We start from the raw sequence: 26,820 nt of genomic DNA, 5'->3' as shown, positions 1-26,820 counted from the left end.
CTGATCATTTGAATGGGTGAGCGAATACTTTTGGTAATATAGTGTATGTCTCCAAAGTCTGGCTAAATCTTCGAGGGAAAATCTAGCATTAGCTATTTTCAGAGGGGTCCCTTGACCTCTGACCTCCAGATTCCTGAATGAAATTTCCAGGTATGTTGACCATAAGGGGGAGTTTCTTAACAATTTCCACCCTGTCACAGGAAAATGCAGTTCTTACAGAAATCTCCAAACATCGAAAGCTTTTGACAGCAAATAAAGCCTGATCTGTTCTGTGGTGTTCCTGAAGGACTGAAGCATGACTGAGGTGGCTAAGGGACTAGAATAACGTGACACACTGAGCTGACCCGACACCCTGAACCCGACACCCTGCCTGCAGGTGGCTCTGTGGCGCAATGGATAGCGCATTGGACTTCTAGTCAAGCACAGGAGCAGTGATTCAAAGGTTGTGGGTTCGAGTCCCACCAGAGTCGCAGTTTTAGGGTGAAAGTAAAGAGAGAAACACATGGAAATGATCCAAACACACCGTGTGACACCGTGTGTGTGTGGAGGCCTGAACACGGCTGCTTTTCAAAAGGAAGCGTCTCACATTCAGTGCATTAACTATTTTTAGAAAACGCAAAAACCACCGAAAGCTGCTCTGTGTTTGTGGCTGCTGCTCACGGATCAGAACCAGGATTAGATCAGTGTTCTGTTCTGTGTACACACAGGAAGAGAGGATGTGTTGCCATGGCACAGAGAGGGACACTTTGTACTTTTGTGATGATGATGAAGACGATGGTGATGCTCATTAGCATAAACACACACGGGCGATCACAGAGCGTATGGCTGAGGTCCAGCTGAGCGTCAAACAGGCAGGGACACACTCCTGCTGACTCAGCTGTTCAGGAACAGCGCTCTGCTGTTGCCATGACAACTGAAGGAGCGACAGGTTCAAAGTTCAGGTCTAAACGACAGCGGCGGCGGCGGCATCGCAGCAGAGCTGTCTGTGCTTCTGTAGCTTCTGTTGGTCACCACTAGGGGGCTTAAATCACGTCATGCCCCTTTAATGAGAATAAATAAAACCACCAAACTGTGTGTGTGTGTGTGTGTGTGTGTGTGTGTGTGCTGCAGGCAGGCTCACCAACACACTCCCCGGTGTTTGTGACGCGGTAGCCCGGCTGACAGGAAGTGAAGCAGCGGTATGAACCAATCGTGTTCTCACACCGCTGAGAGCCACAAACCGAACCGCCGGATGACACACACTCATCCACATCTGAGAGAGAGAGAGAGAGAGAGAGAGAGAGAGAGAGAGAGAGAGAGACAGACAGACAGCGATGACTTCAGATTTACTGATTTACACCAGAACTGAAGATTCATTGGTCTTTGATCTGCTAGTGAAGAGGCTTGTCTGTGTGTGTGTGTGTGTGTGTGTGTGTGTAGGAGTGTGTGTGTGTGTGTGTGTGTGTGTGTGTGTGTGTGTGTGTGTGTACCGAGGCAGGCCGTCTTCTCAGGGTTGGTGGTGAAGCCGGTTTGGCATTGGCACTGGAAGGAGCCGTCAGTGTTCACACAGCGCCCGTCCACACACACACCTGGCCTCACACACTCATCCACATCTGCAAAAAGGGACACACACACACACACACCCAACCACACACACACACACACACACACTCCGTCAGTACAAGCCAGTGATGACATCACCATGACATCAGAGGCTCGTGTTGGCAGCAGGTCGATGGATCCGGTTCACTCCCTGACTTCAAATAAACCTGGTCTCTGATTGGCTGCAGAACCTCCGAAACAAACCCCCTGTGGTTCAATGCAGAACCTCAGGTGACGGGCCACAGAATGTCACAGTCATCCAGCCCAGCTCTGACTGTGTGTGTGTGTGTGTGTGTGTGTGTGTGTGTGTGTGTGTGTGTGCTGCCTTGTGTTTTAACGTCATTATAAATTCAGTCTTTGCAGGAAGTTTAAAGTGTGAGTGTGATGGTGTTTAGTTAAAGCTCTGTACCACTGATCCTGAATGTTTGTCTCCTCCACATTTTCACAACACAGAGTCAAAATGTGAGTTTGTGGTTGAAGCAGCCGCCTTATAATGTTCTGCTTCTGCAGCGAACAAAGTCCTCAACACTCACAAACCACACAGCTGATAATTGGCTGTGGAAAGCAAAACGTTTCCCCGCTTAGGGACTATTTTCCCTGGCGGAGGAGGAGGAGGAGGAGGGAGCGTTTCAGTGTGAAAAAGTCCTGAAAACACAACAGTGCTGCTGCTTTTAGGAAAACTCATGTGGAGGACTTTATTCCACTGATGGAAAACTGGAGTGAAGAAAGTGTGAAGGCTCTGAAAGTTCATGTTCATATCGTAGTGGAATGAATGGAAACCAGCGGCTGGAGGAAAGGGAGGAGGAATGATGGGGCAGATCTCAAATCCCACTGCTCGCTTTGGGAGGAGATCAGAGGAACATTCTGGAGAGAAAACTCTGGACATGCAGAGGAACTGGGACAGTCCTGTTTTTACTGATAAAGCTGCTCCTTTGTTGACTGAATTCATTCTGTTCTGTGACGGATCACGTTGCTCTGTGGGCTGAGGTCTGTTTTTTTTTTTTTTTTTTTTTTTACAATCCTTGTTTCTATAAAAACCTTTTCAAAGTCCAGTTGGATAAACACACAAGCTGCTTGTTTATTCGACTCTGTTTATGTTTCCCCAGCAGGGATCGATAAAGTTTCATCTAATCTCATTTTAATGTGTTGTGAGCTGAAAGGCGAAGAGACGTGGAGTGCACACAGCTGGAAACAGCTGCTGAAACACACACACACACACACACCGTTGTTCAGTCATTAATAACCAGCTGGGCTGAGGGCTGCGGCAGCCATGTTGGATGACACATCCCGGAATGAAAAGGAGGTCGAACAAAATCTCCAAAACAAACAATTCTGCTTTCGACTCTGAGATCCATCAAGTTCAAGTGCAAACAGTCGGACTCACACACACGGCTTCCACAGAGCCTATCAGACCTGAACAAGACCAGCAAGACCTGAACGCTCTGACAGGACCATGACTTTGACTTTACACACTGAGCCCACAGACAGGTTTCTGTGTCCCTTTGTCTCGCAGGGACGTTTGAGGTTCATACACACATTTAAAGTTGAGTTAAGTGGGAACCTAATAAATCTGTTTACTGGCTGCAAGTCTTTTTGTTTACTGAGTTTTTGGGAGTAAACACATAATTTAGTATTTTATCCCAACACTGACAGGAAGAGCTAACAGCAGGATCCTGAGCTCTGCTGGTGACCAGGCTTTGGAAAAACAACTGATTGTGATTCAAGACTTTTACTTTGAAAAGGAGGTTTTTCCCGTCATGGTGTCGGTCTTTTCCTGAGCTAAAGGCCCTGAGGACTGTGTGTGTGTGTGTGTCCCGCGGCCGTGGCGACACACACCACACAAACCACACACACTCACCGAGGCAGGCGGTGCCGTTGTCGCTCAGTGTGAATCCCTGCGCGCACACACACCTGTAGGAGCCCTGCGTGTTCACACACTCTCCTCTGGGGAAGCAGAACTCGCCCTGCAAACACTCGTTGATGTCTGAGGACACACACACACACACACGTTAAACGACCCCTCAAACACTTTTGAGAGACTAATATATTTATCTATTCATTGGACTTTTTCTAATTGAATGTATGTTTTTATGTTTTTATTGTTGTGACCACCACTGTTAAATTTCCTTCAGGATCAATAAAGTTGAATCAATCAATCACTCAATCAAAGCTACTGCTGGTTATTAGTGGTTATGGGACACAGTGACGGAGTCCCAACTCAGTGTGAAGGAAAACGACATCATGACACTCGGCTGCTCTGATGGTTTGTTTTTCTGCACAGTCTGTCTGCAGAGCTCTGTCCAGCAGCAGCCTCTCTATTACAATAGAAACAGTTTAAACCTTCAAGCCTGAATAAATTCACGTGATTTCTTTCAATAAATTTTCAAAAAGCCACCAAAAAAAAAAAAAACAAGAAAAAAAGAAAGAGAAAAATGACAAGAAAAGTATTATAGAGATATCACAAATTACTGAAAAACTGTAAAACATGACCAAGAAAAAAAAATTGTATTAAAAGAAAACTAACGACAAAATTTGCATTATAAGAAAAAGATACCTAAAACATGGCCAGCATATTATTTAAAAAAAAATTAGATTATGAATAAATATATTTTGACATCTTTGCAGCTGCAGCCTCTGTATTAGACTGCAAACAATTAAACCCTTTGAAACCTGAGAAAATTCACTTGATTTCTTAAAAAAAAAAAATACACCCCAAAAAATAATTTAAAAAAGAAAATATAGAAAATACAACAAGAATTCAGAAAAAAATGTAAAACATGACCAGAAAATTATCAAAAAAAAAAAATTAGTATTAAGAGAAAACTCAGAACAAAATTAGTATTCCAAGAAAAATTACCCAAAACATGCATATTATTAAAAAAATATTATATTTTATTTAAATGAGGACAGTACCAAAAAAGACCTAAACAGCTCCACATTTTAGTAGTAATTAGCAAAACATATTAGTAATAAGAGGTCACACACACACACACACACACACACACACACACACGCACGCACGCACGCACGCACGCACGCACGCACGCACTCACACACACACACACACACACACACACACACACACACATCCCCACAACACACACACACATACACACACACACACACATACACACACACACCCACACACACACATGTCCCCACAACACATCCACACCCACACACCCACACACACACACATGTCCCCACAACACACACACACATACACACACACACACACACACACACACACACACACACACACACACGCACACACACACACACAGACCTCTGCACTGTCTGCCCGGGCCAGAGCTGCGATATCCGGGCAGACAGTCGCATCTGAACGAGCCGACAGTGTTAACACACACTCGCTGGGCCTCGCACGCCCGCTCCCTCACACACTCATCTACGTCTGCAGGAGAGAGAGAGAGTGACAAACTTTATTTGTAACACAGTTCATGCACAACATGAACAAACCACATGCAGCCACCCCTGCAGGAACACACACAGCACAAGCACCAGGGGTGTGTCTGTGTGTGTGTATGCGCGTGTGTGTGCGTGTGTATGAGTGTGCATGAGTGTATGTGTGTGTGTTACCCTTGCAGGTCCCGTCCTTGCTGCTGTACCCGGGCTGACAGGACACACAGCGGTATGAGCCCACGGTGTTAACACACTGCTGGTCTGGACACTGAGACGGCTCCGCACACTCATCTACATCTGAGACACACACACACACACACACACACACACACACACACACGTGTTTAATACAGATGTTTTACAGTTTCCTCACCAGTCTCACAGCGGCCAGCTGCGTCTGTCTCCTGTGTGTTAGTAAATGACGTCTAAACATTGGCTAATAAAGTGAAAAATGTGAAACATGGAGCTATAGGAAGCAGCTTTGTGGTGTGTGTGTGTGTGTGTGTGTGTGTGTGTGTAGGAGCACCTCACTCCTACAAAGCGAGGTGCTGAGGCGACACGGGTCAGACTCTCCCAGTCGTACCTGTGCAGGTGTTGCCGTCCAGCTTGTAACCATGGTGACAGACACACTTAAAGCTGCCGGGGGTGTTTTCACAGCGAGCGTTGCTGCAGGGACTCTGCCGACACTCGTCGACGTCTGGAGGAAAGGAAACACGGCGACACGACAGTAACCATGATTCTTTCATTAAATCAGCTCCTCATCAGTAAAGACGTGTGTCCACAAAGAGGCAGCAGGATGAAGGATTTTCAGGTGACCGGTTTTTGACATGAAAGGATTACTTCACCCCCAAACCAGCTGATATATTCTGTGTTATTTACTCGTGTCAACTTGTCTCGAATGTCGGATGAAATAAAGATTTCATGTCACACCTGACGGAGAACCAAGCTTCCAAAAACTGCATGATTTCTATTAGCAAAGTTAATAAGTGACTTTGAAAAAACGGCAACAAAAAGGAGAAAGTGAAAGTGTGTGAAACTCTTCATGCAGTGTAATCCAGGTCCTGACTCTCCATTTGTATGTTCAGTACATCCCAAACCAACAGACTCGCACTGCAAAATAAGAAAAGCTTAACCCTCTGGCGCGTAGCGGTCACTACAGTGGACAGCTGTTTAAAAGTCATTTTCTCCTAAATGCAGTGGTTTCTATGGTGGAAATACATATCAGCTGTTAGAGTGCTCTCTGCTGCTCCCCTCCATTGAGGTTTATGCAGAGACTGTCAGTTATTGGTGCTGAAAACATATTAATACCAGTATAATGACATGGTAATACCAGTCCTGCATCCTTAAAGAAGTATGGAGACTCACAAAAAAGAAGAGTAAAAACACATAAGAAAAAAATCTTGACTCAGGCTTTCATAATTCATGCATCAAAGGGTTAATAATACGCTGTCCCGTACGTTCATGGACCGCTGGCCATCAGTCAAGTATCAGGAATGAGATCAAAACTTTTTTATTGGACATTCAAAACAACTTGAGGTGGGTGAATAATACAAAATATTAGGGGTGCAGAAAAAAAATGATTCACTCATGTATCATGATTCTTTTTTTTTTTTTTTTTTCACAATTATCAATCGTATCATCATATGAAACAAGATGACCTGAGGAATCTGTCGGTACCAATCATGTCATGCTAGGTTGTCAGTGAGGGGACTAATTATCGCTGCAAAGTTAGGCTAAATTTTCACAAAACTAGAGGATAATTAAAAAAAATGAAATGAATCACATCGCAGTACTTAAGAATTGCAATACATATAAAATGGGCACTCAGGTATTGTGATAATATTGAACTAGGAGATAAACATATCGTCCCAGCCTTAGAAAACATGTAGTTTTTGGGTGAAGTATTCCTTTAACCTCCTCATAATTCCTGTTAAAAACAGAACTGTTTTTAAAAATGTCAAATTTTAAGAGTTAAAGAAGAAATGTTGCAAAACTGTCGAGGGTCAAATGAGGTGAGGAAGACAAGAATGATGAGTCCCTTTAGTACCTGAGATCAGGGACAGTGCGTGTGTGTGTGTGTGTGTGTGTGTGTGTACCTTCACACTGTCCGTTCACGCTGTGGAAGCCCTCCTTACAGTCCACACAACTGTATGATCCCTCCGTGTTCACACACTCCTGACCTGGACAGGACGCCCCACCCTCACACTCGTTAACATCTGCAGAGAGAGAGGGAGGTGAGAGAGCAGTGTGTGTGTGTGTATGTGTGTGTGTGTGTGTGTGTCTGTGTGTCTGTGTGTGTGTACCTGTGCAGGTGTTGTCCTGCAGCCTGTATCCTGGTGCACAGCGACACCTGTAGCTGCCAACTGTGTTTTCACACTCAGAGTTTCTACCACAGACTGAAGGAGACCGACTGCACTCATCCACATCTGAGAGAGAGAGAGAGGGACACAGAGGGAGAGAGAGAGGGAGAGAGAGAGGGAGAGAGAGGGACAGAGAGGGAGAGAGAGAGAGTTATTTTTTAAATGCACCTCTAAATCTTTATATTTTTCCTTTAACTTATATATATGTGTGTATATATATATATATATATATATATATATATATATATATATACATATACATATATATATATATATATATATATATATATATATATATATATATATATATAATGTATTTTTAACAGCATTTCCACTGTTTAATGTTCACTTTGCTGTTTTTATTCCATACTTTGCTTTGGCAACATAAATGTCTGTTTCCCACGGCAATAATGTGTCTTCTCTATGCATATGAGCCACTGCTGCGAGGAATGCCAGAGAATGTGATCGTACTCCATGATTACTGTGTAAACCGGGCAGTCACAGTAAAACTAGACAAAACTAAAATTACGATATTTTAAAAAAGCAAGATTACAAACTAAAACATATCAATTTATTTTGGTATAGACAACAGAGTACACACCCCTTGGCCTCACCATCACTGCTTCAGGACATTTTGCCAAGGCTCTGAGCGCACCGGCAGATAAAGGTTAGTCTAAGAAAAGTCCTATTAAAATTAAATCCCACAATAAAGATTTGTCTAAAAAAATTTCCAAAGTGTTGTAGAGCCTATCCTTTCAAATGAAAGTGAAGTTTAGGGCTCATTTATTAAATTAAGCAATTCAATTAAATTATGGGGCACAATGGGACTCTGGAACCCTGAGAGAAAAACCTGGGATGGAACAAACAAGGAAACCATATTTATTTGTCCAAGTGATGCTAGGAATATAATTTCCACCTCACGAGCAAAAACACAAAGATAATAAACTAAGACATCACACACAGTGGAGGACAGAAATCCAGTCGAGAAATAAACCACAATGCTATAATTTACCAGACTGAGAATTTCAATTAGCACAGTATTTAAGCCAGATAAACCCTGACGAAATATGGGTGTGGTGACCATAAACCAGCCGCCATGACAGAAAATGGCTTGGAAGATGACAGAGAGTTTGAACGCTGCGTGAAACAGAAGAAATTAATTTTCTCACAAGCTGTGCAGAAACACATGGAAACGATCGGGACGTCCCGGACGGTGCCAGACAGACTCAGGTGGTGTGGTGGGCACAGTGTAGTCCATGTGTGACTGTGAGTGTGTGTGTGTGTGTGTGTGTGTGTGTGTGTCCTACCGGTGCACTGTCTGTTGGTAAGTGTGTATCCGGGGCGGCAGGACACACAGCGGTACGATCCCACAGAGTTGACACACATCTGACCGGGACACTGAGACGGCTCGGCACACTCGTCCACATCTGAGCCAGACATCACGACAAAATGACCCAAACATTACATAAACACAAATAAATAAAAGAATGAATAAACAATACAAAATACAAAATTAGAAAGTGACTTGAAAATTAGCCCAAAAGAATTTTTTTCTGTAACATAGTCTTAAATATATAATTGTCATATCTATAAATACAATAATTTTCTGGTGATTTTCTTCCTTATTTCTTGCTGAGGTGCTCACTGCCTTTTTCCCGTGTTCTTCAAAGAAATCAAGCCAATACGCTCAGGTTTCAAAGGGTTATTTGATTTGGTTTGATTTGATTTTAAAGGGAATTTAAATTGTGAACACATAATATGCTCCCTTATAATGAGAATAAACGACTGTCCCCTCTTACCTGCACAGGTGTTGTTCTGGAGCCTGTAACCATGGTGACAGACACACTGGTAGCTGCCAGGAGAGTTTTCACAGCGACCGTTGGAGCAGGAAACCTGCCGACACTCATCGATATCTGAGACACACAGAACGTTTACTCACAAAACAGGCAAGAGACCACCCAGAGACCCCCGAGAGACCACCAAGAGACCACCCAGAGACCACCAAGAGACAACCCAAAACCACCGAGAGACCACCAAGAGACCACCCCAAAACCACCGAGAGACCACCAAGAGACCACCCAGAGACCCCCGAGAGACCACCAAGAGACCACCCAGAGACCACCAAGAGACAACCCAAAACCACCGAGAAACCACCATGAGACCACCCAGAGACCATCCAGAGACCCCCGAGAGACCACCCCAAAACCACCGAGAGGCCACCAAGAGACCACCCAGAGACCACCCCAAAACCACCGAGAGACCACTCAGAAACCACCCAGAGACCACCCAGAGACCATCCCAAAATCACAGAGAGACCACCAAGAGACCACCCAGAAACCACCCAGAGACCACTGAGAGACCACCGAGAGACCACCTAGAAACCACCCAGAGACCATCCAGAAACCACCCAGGGACCACAGAGAGATCATCCAGAAACCACCCAGAGACCACCCAGAGACCATCCAGAAACCACCCAGGGACCACAGAGAGATCATCCAGAAACCACCCAGAGACCACCGAGAGATCATCCAGAAGCCATGCAGAGACCACCGAGAGACCACTGAGAGACCACACAGAGACCACCCAGAGACCACCGAGAGATCATCCAGAAGCCATGCAGAAACCACCGAGAGACCACCGAGAGACCACCCCAAAACCACCGAGAGACCACCAAGAGACCACCCAGAAACCACCGAGAGACCACCGAGAGACCACCTACAAACAACCCAGAGACCACCAAGAGATCATCCAGAAACCATGCAGAGACCACCCAGAGACCACCGAGAGACCACCCAGAGACCACCCAGAAACCACCGAGAGACCACCGAGAGACCACCCCAAAACCACCGAGAGACCACCAAGAGACCACCCAGAAACCACGCAGAGACCATCCAGAAACCACCCAGAGACCACCGAGAGATCATCCAGAAACCACGCAGAGACCACCCAAAGACCACCCCAAAACCACTGAGAGACCACCCAGAGACCATCCAGAAACCACCGAAAGACCACTGAGAAACCACCCAGAGACCACCCCGAAACCACCCAGAGACCACCGAGAGACCACCTAGAAACCACCCAGAGACCACCGAGAGACCACCTAGAAACCACCCAGAGACCACCGAGAGATCATCCAGAAACCACGCAGAGACCACCCAGAGACCACCCAAAGACCACCCAGAAACCACAGAGAGACCACCAAGAGACCACCCACAGACCACCCACAGACCACCGAGAGACCAGAGGAGGTTAGATCACCTGTGAGCTCCGTCCGGACAGCACGCAACATAAATCATCAGTTGTGTGTGTGTGTGAGTGTGTGTGTGTGTGTGTGTGTTACCTGTACACAGCCCGTTGAGCAGTCCGTACCCAGGCTGACAGGAGACACATCTGTACGAGCCCTGGCTGTTTATACACTCCTGACCTGGACACCGCAGGGGGTCCGCACATTCATCTACATCTGCAACACACACACACACGCACACACACACACACACACACACACACACACACACACACACACAGTAGTGAGGAAATCATGTTTCTCTCCTTCCTGGACATGCATCAGTTTACCACATGCACCGAAAGTAAAAATGTCTTTTGTGTGTGATATTCTTATTTTAGGTCATAGTTTGTTTTAAAGCTGCTCTTTTAATCTCTTGTTTTGTTTTTATTGTAACCATGTTGTTACCATGAAATGTGCACGTTCACGCTCCCCAGAGGATGAACCCTGTCGACTTTGGTTCCCTCATGATCTTTTCCTCTACCGCCACCTTCAGGCCAAAAATGTAACCCATTCTCCATTTATTTGCCCTGACATGCACCAAGCCAGCAGCACTTGTTTATTGTCTGTAATTAGTTTAAGGTTATTTTTTATTGCTAGGTTTAAAATATTTCCTCAGCAGCAGTGTTGGCCAGAGGAGAGCCCTCATGATGAATTTCACTGTACAATGAAAAACAAAAATGAGAAACTTCATACTGTGAAATGTAAAAAGACTTTTTCACCTTCTTAGCTAATTTTCCAAACCATAATTTTTAAATGCCAGCAATTTTATTTGATATATTTTTTATACCAAAAACTCATAACTTTTATATGAAGCTGTGTATCTTTAATGATGATGAAACCACCAACCAATAAAACCGTTTAGATTTTAATAGTCCCGCCCCTCTGCCTCTCCCATCCAGTAAAAAGCCCCTTTTCCCCCTAACTGACATCCCATTGGTTTAGACCTTTTAATGACTCCTCCCACTCTCTGATGCCCCGCCCCCAATATCCTGTTTGAGTGTCAAATGACAAAAAACAAGATGCTCGCAAAATGTTGTTTCAATGTGACCTAAAACAAAGGGACTTTCTGGTACATCGTCCATCGTACCTGTGCAGGTGTTGCCGTGTAGCCGGTAACCATGGCGACAGATGCACCTGAAGCTGCCGGGCGTGTTGTCACAGCGACCGTTGCCGCAGGGATTCTGCAGACACTCGTTGACGTCTGGAGGATTCGGTCCGCAAACACAACAGACACAATGAGGATCGACACATATCACATCATATTATCATCTAATGTTGAACCACATGGAGCGTCTTTCAACATATGAATCACTTTATTATTATTTAAGCCTTTAGAACCAGGCGCCTGGAGCAGCTCAGCCTGTTTTCCACTGTTAAAACAGCAGCAGAGACTCGGACCCTGAGTGACCTGCACCACGCTCTGCAGACCAGGAGCTCAGATGATTATAATCGAGCCCTGAGTGTTTCCCTAAGAGGCAGGCAGTTTCCTCAGGACACGGAGCTGCTGCTGGATGTAAGGGCATTAACCCATAAGCCCCCCTTCACCCCCAGGATGTGACGTGTACGGTACAGTGTGATCTGATCGCAATCGGATCTCACTGCGGACAGTGGAGACGCATTGTAATACCAGGAGTAAATGTAATCTGTGTTAATCATGTAATCTTAATCTTAATCCGTCTTAATACCAGACATAAAGGGGTCAAAGACAGAGCATTTCACTGGCTGCTCATGTTCAGTTGTTTCTGAGATTCTTTTGCTCCGTTCACAGAGTGGCTCCTCAGGTCATTTCAGTGACTTTATTGTGAAACAGAGACCCGTCGAACCTTCCTATAAAAACCAAAACAGAGACTGGGTAATTTGCTTTTGCACGGCCCCGGACTCTGGAACAGCCTTCGCCCCATCACCTTACGACCCCGAATCACTCAGCACTGTGAAAAAGAAACCCAAAACTTGTCTCTTTCCATGGCTTTTAACACTAGGTTTACTAGTTTGTGTGCCAGCATTTACGGTAGTGCCTTTTATTGCACTGTTATGTTGTATTTTTGTTACATTACACTTTGTACATTAATTCAATATTTATTATACTTTTTCATTCTATTTTAGAGTTGCATTTTACTGTTTCTTTTATTTGTCAAGTATATGGTGCTGCAGTCATTGGTATGAAATGTGCAACAGAAATAAATCAAAGTAATTCAATTAAATCTTTGGCTGGTTCACTTCAGATTTCGTGCAAGAGATGACTAAGTGTTGGTAAAAGGTCTAAGAAATGTGAGAGGACTGCTGGGTGTAGATTTCCTCCGGGTTTGGGCTACAGTCTTACATAAAGCTCCTTCAGAAGTGATACTGATCATAATGAAAGCAAACTCAGGCTGACGATGTAGTGTTTATTTCCTCCTGCTAATGTAGAGGGGAGGTCAGTGTGTTCCATTAGAGGAGCGGAGAAGACAAAGTGCACTCAGAGCGACCGTCTGTGTTTTCACACAGAGAGAGACGGAGGCAGGACGATTTATTTTCCTTAGAAACTACAGCAGCTGTGGTCCGATGCGATCAATAAGTCACACAGGTATTCAGCTCCTGACTCTTCAAAGGAAAATAAATTTTCCTCCTCCTCTCATGTGAAGACAGAGTTCATTTTGAGTCCACCTTCTCAAGGCCATAATGAGTATTAGCCTCTATTTCTAGTGGAGATCCTGAGGTTTCTGAATTGTGTCTGGCTGTTTAAAATCACATGCAAACACACAGCATTTCCTGAAGCTGCTTCACAATAAAGGCCTCTTGCTGCTTCACGATAATTTGGGGGAATTTTTACGTTTTATTAGACAGTCACAGTGAAGAGAGAAGAGTTGTTTTTTTTTTTTTTTTTGAACAGGCTGGAAATTTACCTGTGCTAACCGACCTCCTCTTAATCCCAACACCTGTGGCAGATATCCTGATCTCTCAAGTGTGCATGTGTGTGTGTGTGTATGTGTGTGTGTGTGTGTGTGAAAAAGATGCTGTGAAGCCGTCCCTCACCCTGACAGTCGGTCTGCTGGCTGTTGCTCCTGTATCCAGGCGGACACACACACCTGTAGCTGCCGACACTGTTCACACACCGTCCTACTGAACACACAGCTGGAGACCGCGCACACTCATCCACGTCTGCACACACACACACACACACACACACACACACACACACACACGTTTGCAGTTTACATAAACACACATGTAATAAACACAGGAAGTGCACATGTGGAGTTTAGCACGAACACATTTACAGATTTAACTGACAGAAACGTGTTGATAAATATCAGCCACATCAACGCAGACAGTGCAAGGCTGGACACTGCCTGTGTGTGTGCGTGTGTGCGTGTGTGTGTGTGTGTGTGTTTCTCACCTTGGCAGTATGTGCGCTGACTGTTGGGCTGGAAGCCCTGATCACACACACACACGTGTTTTCCATCTGGCTGGTCCACACAGCGGCCATGTCCACACACACCAGGCCTGGTCTCACACACACTGCGTGCTGCTGCACACACACACACACACACACACACATTTTATTCTGCATTTTTACCCTATCAGCAGGACTTCATGTTTTCCATTAAACTTATTCCTGTAAATAGCAATAATAATAATGATGACAATAAAACACAATAGCAATAACAATAAACACATTAGAGTGGCAGCGCTCAGGCAGAAAATAGTTCCATCATTTTGGAGGGAGGGGAGGGAGGGAGTGTTGAAAGTGAAACCAAAACAAATGTGTTGTTGTTAGTCATCCTTCATACATTTTTTTCATGTCAAATCGGTGATGTTTTTTTGAGTTCATGGCCACACCTGGTGGAGGTGTTACTCTCACACGGAGCGGCAGGTAGAAACTATATGAGGAAAAATGTGACCTGTCACTCTGCCGGCTCTATCTTATCCAAACAGGTTCAACCCAGCGCAGAGCCTCCTACATGTGTGTGATAATGTGGATCAGCCCTGCCAAGCGCTTCTATCAGGGCAGGAGGTGAGGAAGATGAAGATGATGAAATGTCAGTGATTTGTGTGTGAGCGTCTTCGGACCCGAAGTGAATAAAGTGTTTTGCTCCTCGGCAGAGACAGTGATCCATTGTTCAGAGTCATATGTCAGCTGGCGAGAAATCATGTGAAAATGGTTTACATGTGTAGACACAGGTGTGTGTGTGTGTGTGTGTGTCAGCTGGTATTCCTCCTCTGTAACTCTGGAACACAGCTGCAGCATGAAAATATCTTTTATATATAATACACAGTGAGTTAGTGTCAAAGATGTTTAACTCGGAGCTCCATGTGAAAAAAAAAAAGACAAAACCCACCAGTTTTGGCAAAGTCCCACCAATTAGAAAAGTAGTCGTTACCACAGAAACATCCCCCAGTCCTCTGCTCTGCTTTTTTTTTTTTTTTTTTTTTTTTTGGGGAGGGGGGGGGGGGGGGGGGGGAGCAGCCGCTGTGGTCTGGTGGTGGCTCTACTCACCGGTCTGGACTCGGGTGGGACGACTCGTCGGGCTGACGGCCGGTCTGCTCTGGAGAGGAGGCGACGCTCCGCCGGGCCGTGACCCAGCGACGGGGCTCTCTGGCTGGGCTGGAGCCGGCAGGGAGTCGCCCCGACCCGCCGTCTGGTCCTGCCGAGAGGAGGAGCCGCTTCCTGCTGCGAGGGCAAAACCAAGAAGCTGCTGAGATGCATTTGACTGTTTTAGAGAAACTCTACGGCCACGGCTGCCCTCTCTACCATCACTACACACCTTCAGAGTCATTTAAACCCACAGTCACAATTCAACCCTTATTTACCCTCAAGGGTCAGCAAAGCTCATCTTGTATGTCCATCTTAATAAGTCGTTCTGTTTCATATTCAGTGTTAAAATCTTGTTGTTTTTTTCCAACACGGTAAAAAATCTGCCAGTGGGATGAGATAATCCCACTTGTTTCTGACGCTGATCAACTTGTTTCCAGAATTTTCTTGAATCACGTGTCATTTTCTGGATCCTAGTGGCTTGATCCTACTGAAACTGCACCAGAGGGAAACCAGTGGGATATTAAAACTGAACAGGAGACTAAATTACGATGGCGTATTATTATTATTGTGGGGAGGGAAAAAAAAAACTTACAGAGCCTGGGGTGGGGCTTAAAAAAGACTTCCTGAGATTAAAGTGGTAAATTTATGAGAAAAAAAAAAACAGAAAAGAAAAAAAAAAGAAATAGTCTTTCTCCTCCTCTCTGTCCGTGGCCCCACCTGTGCTGCCCCCTGCTGGCTGTGTATCAGGCCTGCAGCTGGTCACCTCAGCAGATTCTACTCTGACATGGGATTCAGGAACAAGGAGATCCTGCTGATTTTAGCCCAGAATCAGCAGATTGTTTTCTTCTGAATCGGCCCAAGTCACAGCAACGTCTCTTCAGAGTCCAGATGCTGAGGAGAAGATGCTGATTCTGGACTCAAACCAGCAGGATTTCCTTCTGACTGGATCCCACAGGAGGAGAACAAACTAGTTTTCACTGATTTTTTCTTGTAAATTTGTGATTTGGAATTTTTAATCTCAGAATGTTCAAGTTTTTTTCTCATAAATTTGTGAAGTTTTTCTTGTGAATTTATCACTTTAATCTCAGAGAATATCAGTTTCTTTCTTATGAATTTATGGCTTTAATCTCAGAATTGTTATCTTGCTATAATGGCCCTAATACACACTACCTAATACGTACTAAAGGATTTGTTAACGCAATTTTTTTTTGTCCTGTCTAGTTTTGCCAGCAACAACACTGTCATTCTTTACTGATTCTTTACTGATGTGATTTTGTTTGTTTGTTTGTTCAGCATGTGTTTGCGCCCCTCAGACAGGTGTGTGTGTCACCTTGACTTGCAGTGGAGGGCGGCTGAGGCCTCGCTGCTGTTGTCTCCACCCGGGGCCAGGAGGTGTCGGGGGTCTGCTGGGTCCTGCCTGGACTCGGAGGTTTACTCTGGGCAGGAGTGGCACCGCCGCCCCCCGGCTGCTGAGGCCTGGTGGGGGGCAAGCCACTGGCCTGTGATGTCACCGAGCTGCCGCGTGCTGATTGGCCGGCTCCACTGTGGGTGTTGACAGAGCTGCTGCCGGCTGAACCTCGAACAGAGACCGAGCTGTCAGTGCCGACAGAAGCTCCACCTGCAGGCTGTCCTCCGGTGGAGGAGCCGCCGCTGGAGCTGGAAACTGTGGTGGGAGGAGGGCGGCAGCTGTTAGTCTGTTAGACAGGCTCGCCTTTTCTTTTTGACCCTCTGAAGACAATTCCATTTCTTTTCAAAAATATTTGAAAAATCACTGCTTTAGCCTGTGAAGATGGATTGTTGCTGTTTTTTTTTTTTTTTTTTTTTTTAAGCAGTCTTAAAAGAGAACAAACACACACACACACACACACACACACACACAAAACTAACCCTAAAAGAAAAATGTTTTAAAAAGAGAGGACAAAAGAAAAAGTTTTAGAAAGTAAAAAATAAAATAAAATAAAAACAATATGGAAACAACAAGTAAAAGGTATATTTTAAAAAATGGTATGTATACAAAAATATAAAAAATTATATATATATAAAAAAAAGTAAAGTATGTAAATATCATGAGTCTGTTTTCTGATAAAGAAAGCAAACAGAAAAAACATCCTCATAGGCCGAAGTAGAAGTTTTAAAATATTTTTGAGAGAAGTAAAGGAAATTTCATTCAGGTTTCAGAGGTTTAATGTGCATCCTGGTTTACAAGAACATCCAATTCACTAAATTTCAGTGTTGCACTGGTTTTTGTTATCCTGGCTACCTTAGTTACCTTGGTTACCCTGGTTACTGTAGTTACCCTGGTTACTCTGCTTATTGTGGTTACGTTGTTTACCCTGGTTTCTCTGGTTACCTTGGTTACTCTCATTCACAACAGGAGCTCTTCCGTTCCCCAGCTGCTCTGAGACTCTCTGGCTGAACTGCAGGGCTGAAGCTGAGTAGTGGTAACCAGGCCCGGCTGGACAGATCTCCTTAAATGCCACTGGAGGGAGAGAGAGAGGGGGAGAGAGAGAGAGAGAGAGAGAGAGAGAGAGAGAGAGAGAGAGAGAGAGAGAGAGAGAGCGCTTCAGTAACTGCTGGTCATCACAGCCACTTTTCTCTGGGTGCTTCAGTCTCTTCTGCCTTGTTCTTGTTCTGCGTCCTTTTCCTCTGTTTTCTCTGCTTTATTCTGCAGTCACCCACCTGAGCCAAAGTAAGGACACCTCTGGCAGTCGGGTCCCCAGGCCTTGCCCACTCGGCTGCAGCAGCAGATCTGCTTGGTGATGTTCTTCAGGATGGGCAGGGAGCAGGAGGACGGGCCGCGACCCGAACCCAAAACCCTGTAACACTGACTCTTCTCATCTGATATCACACTCTGAGCTGTGGACGGGAGGACAGAAGGAAAGGAGACCAAACAATACCTTTAAAATATATAACGCCTTGATACAGAGATGTACTGCGGCTCATGAATTTGGAAAAATCCAATAAAACTTCAAGCCAAGACACGAACAGAGCCCCGCATGCAGAAATCAGTACATGCCATTCACCAGCCCCTTCAGGAAAAAATCAGCAGCGGCACACTTGAAGAAACTGCAGCCTCAACAGAGACTCACACACGACACAGATCAAGCAAGGTCTGAAAACACATCCCAGTAGTTTGATTAGACTTCAAGAGGAAAACAACGTGACCAAGGTGAACGGAAAGCTCCTCAGCAGTGAGAAACCTCGCATCAGAATGTGACATCAAGGTGCTACGTGCAGCATTTTGTTTCTCAACAGTAAGAACTCAACTTCCACAAAACCCTGTTGTTTCCTGTCACTACAGGGACACTGCTGCAGCACTCTGTCCCACTCTGGTGCATCAGTCCTAGTACATGTCTTCTGATGAACAAGAGGGAGGACAAGAGCCTGTAAAAGCTCTTCATCACAGCCATTATGCATTCAGAGGATAACCTGGTATTCAGGCTGAATGACTGTTCTGGTTCAACTCCATCATTCAGCCTGACATTGTCCCCGTGTTCGCTGATTTCTGCAGCCAGAGGGATTTGAATCCAAACAACCAGTATAACCTGTCACTGTGACTGATGCAGGTTTCAGTCAACAGCAGCTTTAGCCAGTTCCCAGGTTGAAGCCAGTTTCCAGCGTTACTGCAAATCAGTCCAACTTGGCAATTTTAAAATAAAAAAGTCCATCAATGTTGACACTTTGTGCTGCTCATGCACAATGTGGATGAAAAGGCTCATAAAAATACAAGATGTAAAAAAAAAAGAGAGAGAAATGCCAAAAACAAAAAACAATAAGATATTTGGGCGAAATATGCATTCAGTTGGGCTGTTTGATAGATTAGACTTTTCCCAAGGAACTCTCATAATCGGCCTCATGATCTGATGCACGATGTTGCTGTGCTTTAAGGTCATTTATTTAAAACGTTGACAGCACAGATTGATGACATCAACAATGTCCGTCCCGCCCTACAATGCTGCTGATTGGTCGGGTCAGTTTTTCGGTTGAAAAATCTCACCAGACCACCGCCGGTTCCTCCAGACTTTTTAAGGAAGGTCAACTGGCAGGAAGCTGAACCCAAACAGAACTGCTTCACATAGTCTACAGGTGCGAAAGTCTACCTGGGCGATCACATAAAATCTACCTGAGTGTTGTGTTCCTATTTTGTGCTGTAAAGCATTCCCTGTCTGCCATAAAGTAATCCAGCAGCTTTGTCCCTACATCGAGCCTGGTGATTCACAACATAAAAACATTGCTTAGAGGCAGGTAGCATTTGACAGTCTCCTCATTGATGGTCTCATTTGTTTATGGTAATTATTAGGGATGGGAAAAATATCAGTTCAGTTCCAAAAAGATTTATTTATTGTTTGGGCAGTTTTTATATGGCTATGCTAACCCTGCAATGACACTTTGTCTGAGATACTTTTATTTTATTCTAGGTGAAAAATACATCGCTGCATCGAATACTACAATGGTGTGAACTGTGAACACTAACTTGTGGGTCTCTGGCGTCGCATCGTTAAAATCAAGCTTCATCATCACAAGAATTGAAGACTTAATGGACGAAAAGAGAGATTCACGCTGCACACTTTAAATCAAATCTGTGGAAGGACTTTGGCTTCCTTTAGAAGGTAAAGGTGAAGTGGTGTGAAAAGTCAAGAATGGCGTATTATGACCAGCATTTCTGTTTTGCTGCTGGTTTTCTGTCTTTAAGCCTGCAAGAAATAATCAATGGTGAATCGTATCAACTCAGGGGGCGCTGCTGATTCCCATCACTAGAATTTATACCAATATCTCAAATTCAATGTGGTTGTTTTTTACTGATCAGAAAATGATACAAATAGCACCTTAAAAGGAGATCTTCTTGAGGTCAGAGTTTTTCCAACAAGGCACAAACAGACCCACAGTAACCCTCATCAAGAAGACAGAAAACACACTGAGATTTATCAACACACTCGGCCATGAGTTACACCAGGCCTGGGCAGACAGACAGACTGAGAGAGAGACAGTGACGCAGACGGTGACGCAGAGAGACAGAAAACATGGCGAGAGGCGAACTGATAGAGAGAAGATGGTGTCATCTGCAAGAAGGCTGATTATCTGACAGCATTTCCATCTGCAGGCAAAAGGACGGCAAGTACGACCAAACATTTTAGACACAGAATGACACACACACACACACACACACACACACACACACACACACACACACACACACATACACACACAGAGTACGCACCTCTGACAAAACACAAGGTTGGGAAGCAACAGGGAGGTGTTTAAAGGTTTGAACCAGCATCAGTCATTATTTTCATTCAGTATCATTCGGGCCCAGGCTGACCAGCATCCTGCAGCAGCACTCCTCCTCCTCCTCCTCCACTTCCTCCTCCTCCTCCTCCTCCACATTGAATGCCAGTCGGAATAAGCAGAGCAGCGGTCAGGCTTCACAAAACTGTCTTAGCACCTAAACTCACCTGAGTCCCAGTGATCTGCAGTGGAGCAAGGAGCTTATGTTGCTCTTCAAATTGACTTCTGATTGGAACTGGAGAGTTCATTTCAAATTTCAGCTTAATAATGTCATGTATGCTTTCATTGACTTTCACTACAGCAGATCATCTTCATATCGTCTTTTCAACAGAATGAGTCCCTTTGCCTTTCAACTGCACAACCTGCACAGAACAGACGTGGCTTCTAAATGACCAGACCAGACGCCGTGACTGCGGAGCAACACGTGGTTTATTTCTGGTTTCTGAGGAACAACAAACACTTGCCAATACTTGTATCGTATCAATATATTATATCAATATTATACCTATATTTTCTGGAGCACAGATGGACTCGGTGCTAAGGCGAATTCAGGAAAACCTGACCTGGGATCTGCGTTATTCCTGTTTTCATTCCCAAGCCGGCGGCTGAGGCGACTGTGGCGTTCCGACATGTCAGTGTGTGTGTGCGTGTGTGTGTGTGTGTGTGTGTGTGTGTGATGCGTGTGTGTGTGTGTGTGTGTGTGTGTGTGTGTGTGTTACTTACAGATGCAGATTCCATGTGAGGCATCGAGGATGTACCCTGCCCTACACACACAGCTATAGCTCCCCCTGGTGTTCACACAGATGCCATTCTCACACAGCCCTGGCTGCAAGCACTCATTTACATCTACACACACACACACACACACACACACACACACACACACACACACACACGTGTGCACATGAACACATGTACACGCAAGCACACACAGAGGTATGTAAATAGGTGGATATGCTATATACACTCACACACACACACAAACACATAAATATACACACACACACACACACACACAGGTGAACACACAAACGAGGGGTCATCGCGTCACAATCCAAAAAAAATTAAGAACTGCTGATATAAAGTTCTGTACAATGGGGATTTTAAACTTCCTCTTGTCCTGGACCCCCATTCAAGTCTTTTTGCCCCAAATCTCTATAATCCACAGATAATTTTTATCTCTCAAGCACTGAAATAAAAGAAACCTGATGCTGATCCAGCATCATGGATCTGATGTTTAAAAATATAATTTAAATCATTTTAATACAGTTTTGTTGCAATTTTGTCAAAGGTTTTTTTTTTTTTTCCAATTTTCTATTTTTTTCTCAATTTTTTCCCCAATTTTTTTTATTTTTATTTTTAATTTACTGTTTATTTTCTTTTTTTCTTAATTTTTCCTAATGGTTCTACTAATATTTCATTATTTAATTTGCTAATTTCCTCATCACCTTTTCCCTCAGCTAGTTCACTTGATTTTTTTTTTTTAAAAACACAGGAAAAAGGTGATGAGTAAATCGGGAAGAAATGACCCAAAAAAATTGCAAGAAATTACTAGAAAATTAGCAACAAAATATTTTTGTAAATAAACAAGAAAACTATATTTATGATGAAATTTAAAGGTGACCTTAGTGATGCTGGATCAGATTTGTTGTGTTAACACACCTTCACAGGTGTTGGAATCCACAATGAAATTAAACTGCTGAGGACCACCTGGAGGACACTTGAGGACCCCTTGGGGTCCCAGGACCCCATTTTGAAAAGCGTCGCTGTGACCTGCTGTGCGTCCTGTGCTGGAAACACAGACGGTTTCTGCTAAGGAACGGGAACAGCAAGTGTGTGTGGAGGTTTGTCAGTTCGGTCACTGGTGGGAAAGTGATGGATTCAAAATGAGAAATAGAAACGTTTCTCCTGAGCAAGAAACTCAACAAACCTCGCTCTGCTCTCATTTAAGCCTTCGAAACCCAGGAAGGGCGTCAGATTTCTGGGGTTTAGATGCTTGTTAACAAGCAAGTTGGCAAAAATTTGCAAGAAATTAGTAAAAAGTTACAAGGAAAAGAGAGAGAGGGAGAGAGAGAGAGAGAGAGAGAGAGAGAGGAGTAAAAAACAAACGCAAACAAGGAAATGACCTGAAATTTAGTCTTTTTTTTGTTCCTGTAACATAACTTTATATATATTATTCTGGGCATTTTTTTGATTTGTGATTTTTTGATTTTCAAATAAACCTCTTTCTCAATTTAAAATTTTCAATTTAAATAGTTTTATTGGCATGACAAGGCAGTGCTTATATTGCCAAAGCAAATAGCAGTGATAATGACAATAATATTAGTAAAAATAAAAAATAAATAAATAAATGGATAATTGACTAATGATACAATGTACACAATAACAATACAGATATAAACAACAATTTAAACATTTTTCAATCATCAGGCCACAAGGAACATGGTGGCACAACAGAACCATTTTGATCATAACTTATTCTTGCTAAACATATATATATAACGTAAACATAAACATATTTACAGGAAAGGAGAGTTGGTTTGCTCCTGTGTGGTGTTTTAGTTCTCATCCCTCAGTCTGTGGCAGGAGGCCACATATTCAGCTGCTAGTGTGCAGCACTTTGCTTTCTCGCCTAAAACATATTTTAATTTGTCTCTATCAGGGAGTGTATCAAATTCTTTATTTGGTTTTAAATTTGCGGTAGAATTTGTCTAATTGGTTTGTATTTCTCACAGCGGGGTAAGAAGTGTTCCTCGGTCTCTACCTGTCCCTCTGAGCACAGTGAGCAGAGTCTGTCCTCCCTGGGAGTCCAGGTGTGTTTCCAGAGCCAGACTGTGTCCGCTCAGCCTGGATCTGGTCAGTTTTTCTGAGTTTGTGGTCAGACACGCAGCTCAGGTATTCTGCCACTGAATATGGTCTGTTTAAGGCTGAATAACATGCCATTCTGCTTTGGTGTTTTGTGCTGTCTTCCCAGTGGGTGATGTATTTCTCTTTTTGTCTGTTTATAATCTAATTGGGCCGGATGGTTTGGGGTCTGTCCTGAGGGTCCGGTGTTGAGGTCGGGGAGCTGAGAGTCAGGACGAGCTGACTGAGGGGACTTTTCTCCAAGTTTTTCTCTTAGCATTTTAATGCTTCATAGTGGAGACTCTGGGGACTCTGGGGGTTAGGGTTAGCTTGTTTTTAAGTGGTTAGCTTGTTTTTAAGTGGTTATAGTATTTGATGGCTCTTTTTTAATTGTAATTTGTAGGGGATACTGACCCAGTTCTGCTCGGCAGCCGTTATTTGGAATGCGTCTCCTCAGGTGTAATATGTTTTTACAGAATTCCACGTGGAATTTCTCAATTGGGTGGTTGTCCCAGTCAGTAAATTTTAAATGTCTACTGAGTGGGCCCCATATTTCACTGCCATATAGAGCGATGGGTTCTATTACTGATTTAAAATTTTTTTTTTAACCATGTTTCAATTGGTATATCTATTTTGATGTTTCTTTTAATTGCATAAAATGCCCTTCTCACTTTGTCTCTTAGCTCATTCAAAGCCATTTGAACACTACCTGATGAACTAATATTGAGACCTAAATATGTGTAGTTTTTTGTGTGCTCCAATTTGACTTTGTCCAGGTAGAATTCATGTTTAAGGCTGTGATTCCCAGACCTCTTCTGGAAAATCAGTATTTTAGTTTTGTTCAGGTTGACAGTCAGAGCCCAGGTGTGACAGAAACTGTGCAGGAGATCCAGGTGTTGCTGCAGGCCTTCTCTGGTAGGAGACAGCAAAACTAGATCATCAGCATATAACAAACACTTGATTTCAGTGTTTTCTAGGGTGATACCAGGGGACGTAGAGTGTTCTAGGTTTTTAGCCAATTCATTTATATAAATGTTGAATAGAGTAGGAGACAGACTCTCTCTCTCTCTCTCTCTCACTCTGTCTTGCTCTTTTTTTTCTTTTTTGCAACTTGAGGTGATTTTCTTCCTTTATGTTTTCACTTATTTCAGGGTCATTTTCTTGTAACTTTTTACTAATTTCTTGCAAGTTTTCAGATCATGCCTTGCTACATTTCTTTATATGTTTTTTTTTTTTTTTTTTTTTTTTTTTTTTTTTTTGACAGAAGTCAAGCCACTTTGCTTTGGTTTTCAAAGGGTTAAGTCACCACAGAGCAGCAGCCTGTGTTTTAATAATGGCATTTTAATGTTGTCTTGCAGGATTTCTGGGTAGTGAAGTTGGAACTTGGAGGTGCCGGCGTGCAGCCTGCAGCTCCCGGTGCTGAGGCGGATCTGCCTGCTGCTAACAGCTAGCGAGCTGGCTAAATAAATCTTTCTAGGACAATATCAACACAATTTCAGTGCTGCGCTGGCAGACCTCAGGGAACAAGCTGGCCGCTCACACTGAACGATGAATCTTCATTTGAATGTCTGGGTGCAGGTCAAAGAGCATAAACTGTCTGCTGTTGACAGTTTGCTATCAGGCTGCTCAGTCTGTATCTGCTCAGTTTTTCTGAGTTTGTGGTCAGACACGCAGCTCAGGTATTCTGCCACTGAATATGGTCTGTTTAAGGCTGAATAACATGCCATTCTGCTTTGGTGTTTTGTGCTGTCTTCCCAGTGGGTGATGTATTTCTCTTTTTGTCTGTTTATAATCTAATTGGGCCGGATGGTTTGGGGTCTGTCCTGAGGGTCCGGTGTTGAGGTCGGGGAGCTGAGAGTCAGGACGAGCTGACTGAGGGGACTTTTCTCCAAGTTTTTCTCTTAGCATTTTAATGCTTCATAGTGGAGACTCTGGGGACTCTGGGGGTTAGGGTTAGCTTGTTTTTAAGTGGTTAGCTTGTTTTTAAGTGGTTATAGTATTTGATGGCTCTTTTTTTAATTGTAATTTGTAGGGGATACTGACCCAGTTCTGCTCGGCAGCCGTTATTTGGAATGCGTCTCCTCAGGTGTAATATGTTTTTACAGAATTCCACGTGGAATTTCTCAATTGGGTGGTTGTCCCAGTCAGTAAATTTTAAATGTCTACTGAGTGGGCCCCATATTTCACTGCCATATAGAGCGATGGGTTCTATTACTGATTTAAAATTTTTTTTTTAACCATGTTTCAATTGGTATATCTATTTTGATGTTTCTTTTAATTGCATAAAATGCCCTTCTCACTTTGTCTCTTAGCTCATTCAAAGCCATTTGAACACTACCTGATGAACTAATATTGAGACCTAAATATGTGTAGTTTTTTGTGTGCTCCAATTTGACTTTGTCCAGGTAGAATTCATGTTTAAGGCTGTGATTCCCAGACCTCTTCTGGAAAATCAGTATTTTAGTTTTGTTCAGGTTGACAGTCAGAGCCCAGGTGTGACAGAAACTGTGCAGGAGATCCAGGTGTTGCTGCAGGCCTTCTCTGGTAGGAGACAGCAAAACTAGATCATCAGCATATAACAAACACTTGATTTCAGTGTTTTCTAGGGTGATACCAGGGGACGTAGAGTGTTCTAGGTTTTTAGCCAATTCATTTATATAAATGTTGAATAGAGTAGGAGACAGACTCTCTCTCTCTCTCTCTCTCACTCTGTCTTGCTCTTTTTTTTTCTTTTTTGCAACTTGAGGTGATTTTCTTCCTTTATGTTTTCACTTATTTCAGGGTCATTTTCTTGTAACTTTTTACTAATTTCTTGCAAGTTTTCAGATCATGCCTTGCTACATTTCTTTATATGTTTTTTTTTTTTTTTTTTTTTTTTTTTTTTTTTGACAGAAGTCAAGCAACTTTGCTTTGGTTTTCAAAGGGTTAAGTCACCACAGAGCAGCAGCCTGTGTTTTAATAATGGCATTTTAATGTTGTCTTGCAGGATTTCTGGGTAGTGAAGTTGGAACTTGGAGGTGCCGGCGTGCAGCCTGCAGCTCCCGGTGCTGAGGCGGATCTGCCTGCTGCTAACAGCTAGCGAGCTGGCTAAATAAATCTTTCTAGGACAATATCAACACAATTTCAGTGCTGCGCTGGCAGACCTCAGGGAACAAGCTGGCCGCTCACACTGAACGATGAATCTTCATTTGAATGTCTGGGTGCAGGTCAAAGAGCATAAACTGTCTGCTGTTGACAGTTTGCTATCAGGCAAAGTATTTATTCGACAGGAGGGATAAAGTGTGCAGACAGCCTTCAGGAAGCAGCAGCCACTTAGAGCTGGCAGTTAGCAACCTGGCTAACACTTTTCAGGATAATATCGACGGATAAATCTTCAGTTCACTGGCAGACCTCAGCGGCAGGATCAACAACCTGAGAGAAGCTGCTGGAACCACGCAGGAACTCCCATCCACCTTCTGTTCATCTGAGGGCTGATTTCTGTTTGTTTCTTCTGAAACGCCCTCTCTGGACGGTGCTGGTGTCACCAG

At 43.8% G+C, this 26,820-nt stretch overlaps 1 protein-coding gene and 1 non-coding gene across 5 annotated transcripts in view; one reads left to right on the top strand and one right to left on the bottom strand.

Annotated features, from left to right (window-relative positions):
- Positions 1-26,820, bottom strand: part of ltbp4 (latent transforming growth factor beta binding protein 4) — an 81,826-nt gene that overhangs the window by 17,161 nt on the left and 37,845 nt on the right. For 2 of the 4 annotated variants that reach the window (XM_030066729.1, XM_030066731.1), the window contains 19 exons: positions 21,173-21,295; positions 17,843-18,019; positions 17,514-17,642; positions 16,494-16,826; positions 15,125-15,298; positions 14,024-14,155; positions 13,660-13,785; positions 11,735-11,848; positions 10,702-10,821; positions 9,161-9,274; positions 8,669-8,788; positions 7,305-7,427; positions 7,098-7,217; positions 5,585-5,698; positions 5,179-5,298; positions 4,868-4,993; positions 3,440-3,565; positions 1,470-1,592; positions 1,121-1,252 (listed from right to left, as the gene is read on the bottom strand). In XM_030066729.1, the coding sequence (XP_029922589.1) occupies positions 1,121-1,252; positions 1,470-1,592; positions 3,440-3,565; positions 4,868-4,993; positions 5,179-5,298; positions 5,585-5,698; positions 7,098-7,217; positions 7,305-7,427; positions 8,669-8,788; positions 9,161-9,274; positions 10,702-10,821; positions 11,735-11,848; positions 13,660-13,785; positions 14,024-14,155; positions 15,125-15,298; positions 16,494-16,826; positions 17,514-17,642; positions 17,843-18,019; positions 21,173-21,295 (2,646 nt within the window). The remainder of the gene's footprint in view (positions 1-1,120; positions 1,253-1,469; positions 1,593-3,439; positions 3,566-4,867; positions 4,994-5,178; positions 5,299-5,584; positions 5,699-7,097; positions 7,218-7,304; positions 7,428-8,668; positions 8,789-9,160; positions 9,275-10,701; positions 10,822-11,734; positions 11,849-13,659; positions 13,786-14,023; positions 14,156-15,124; positions 15,299-16,493; positions 16,827-17,513; positions 17,643-17,842; positions 18,020-21,172; positions 21,296-26,820) is intronic. The other 2 variants (XM_030066733.1, XM_030066730.1) reach the window with 2 other exon arrangements.
- On the top strand, positions 379-470 carry trnar-ucu (transfer RNA arginine (anticodon UCU)). Its single transcript is given in 2 exon segments — positions 379-415; positions 435-470. It is a non-coding gene; the product is annotated as a tRNA-Arg (tRNA).

This window comes from Myripristis murdjan, chromosome 13 (genome assembly GCF_902150065.1).
Source record: "Myripristis murdjan chromosome 13, fMyrMur1.1, whole genome shotgun sequence".
NCBI classification, from domain to species: Eukaryota; Metazoa; Chordata; class Actinopteri; order Holocentriformes; family Holocentridae; genus Myripristis; species Myripristis murdjan.
Note: the sequence above shows the minus strand (reverse complement) of the source record. Positions and strands in the feature narration are given on the sequence as shown.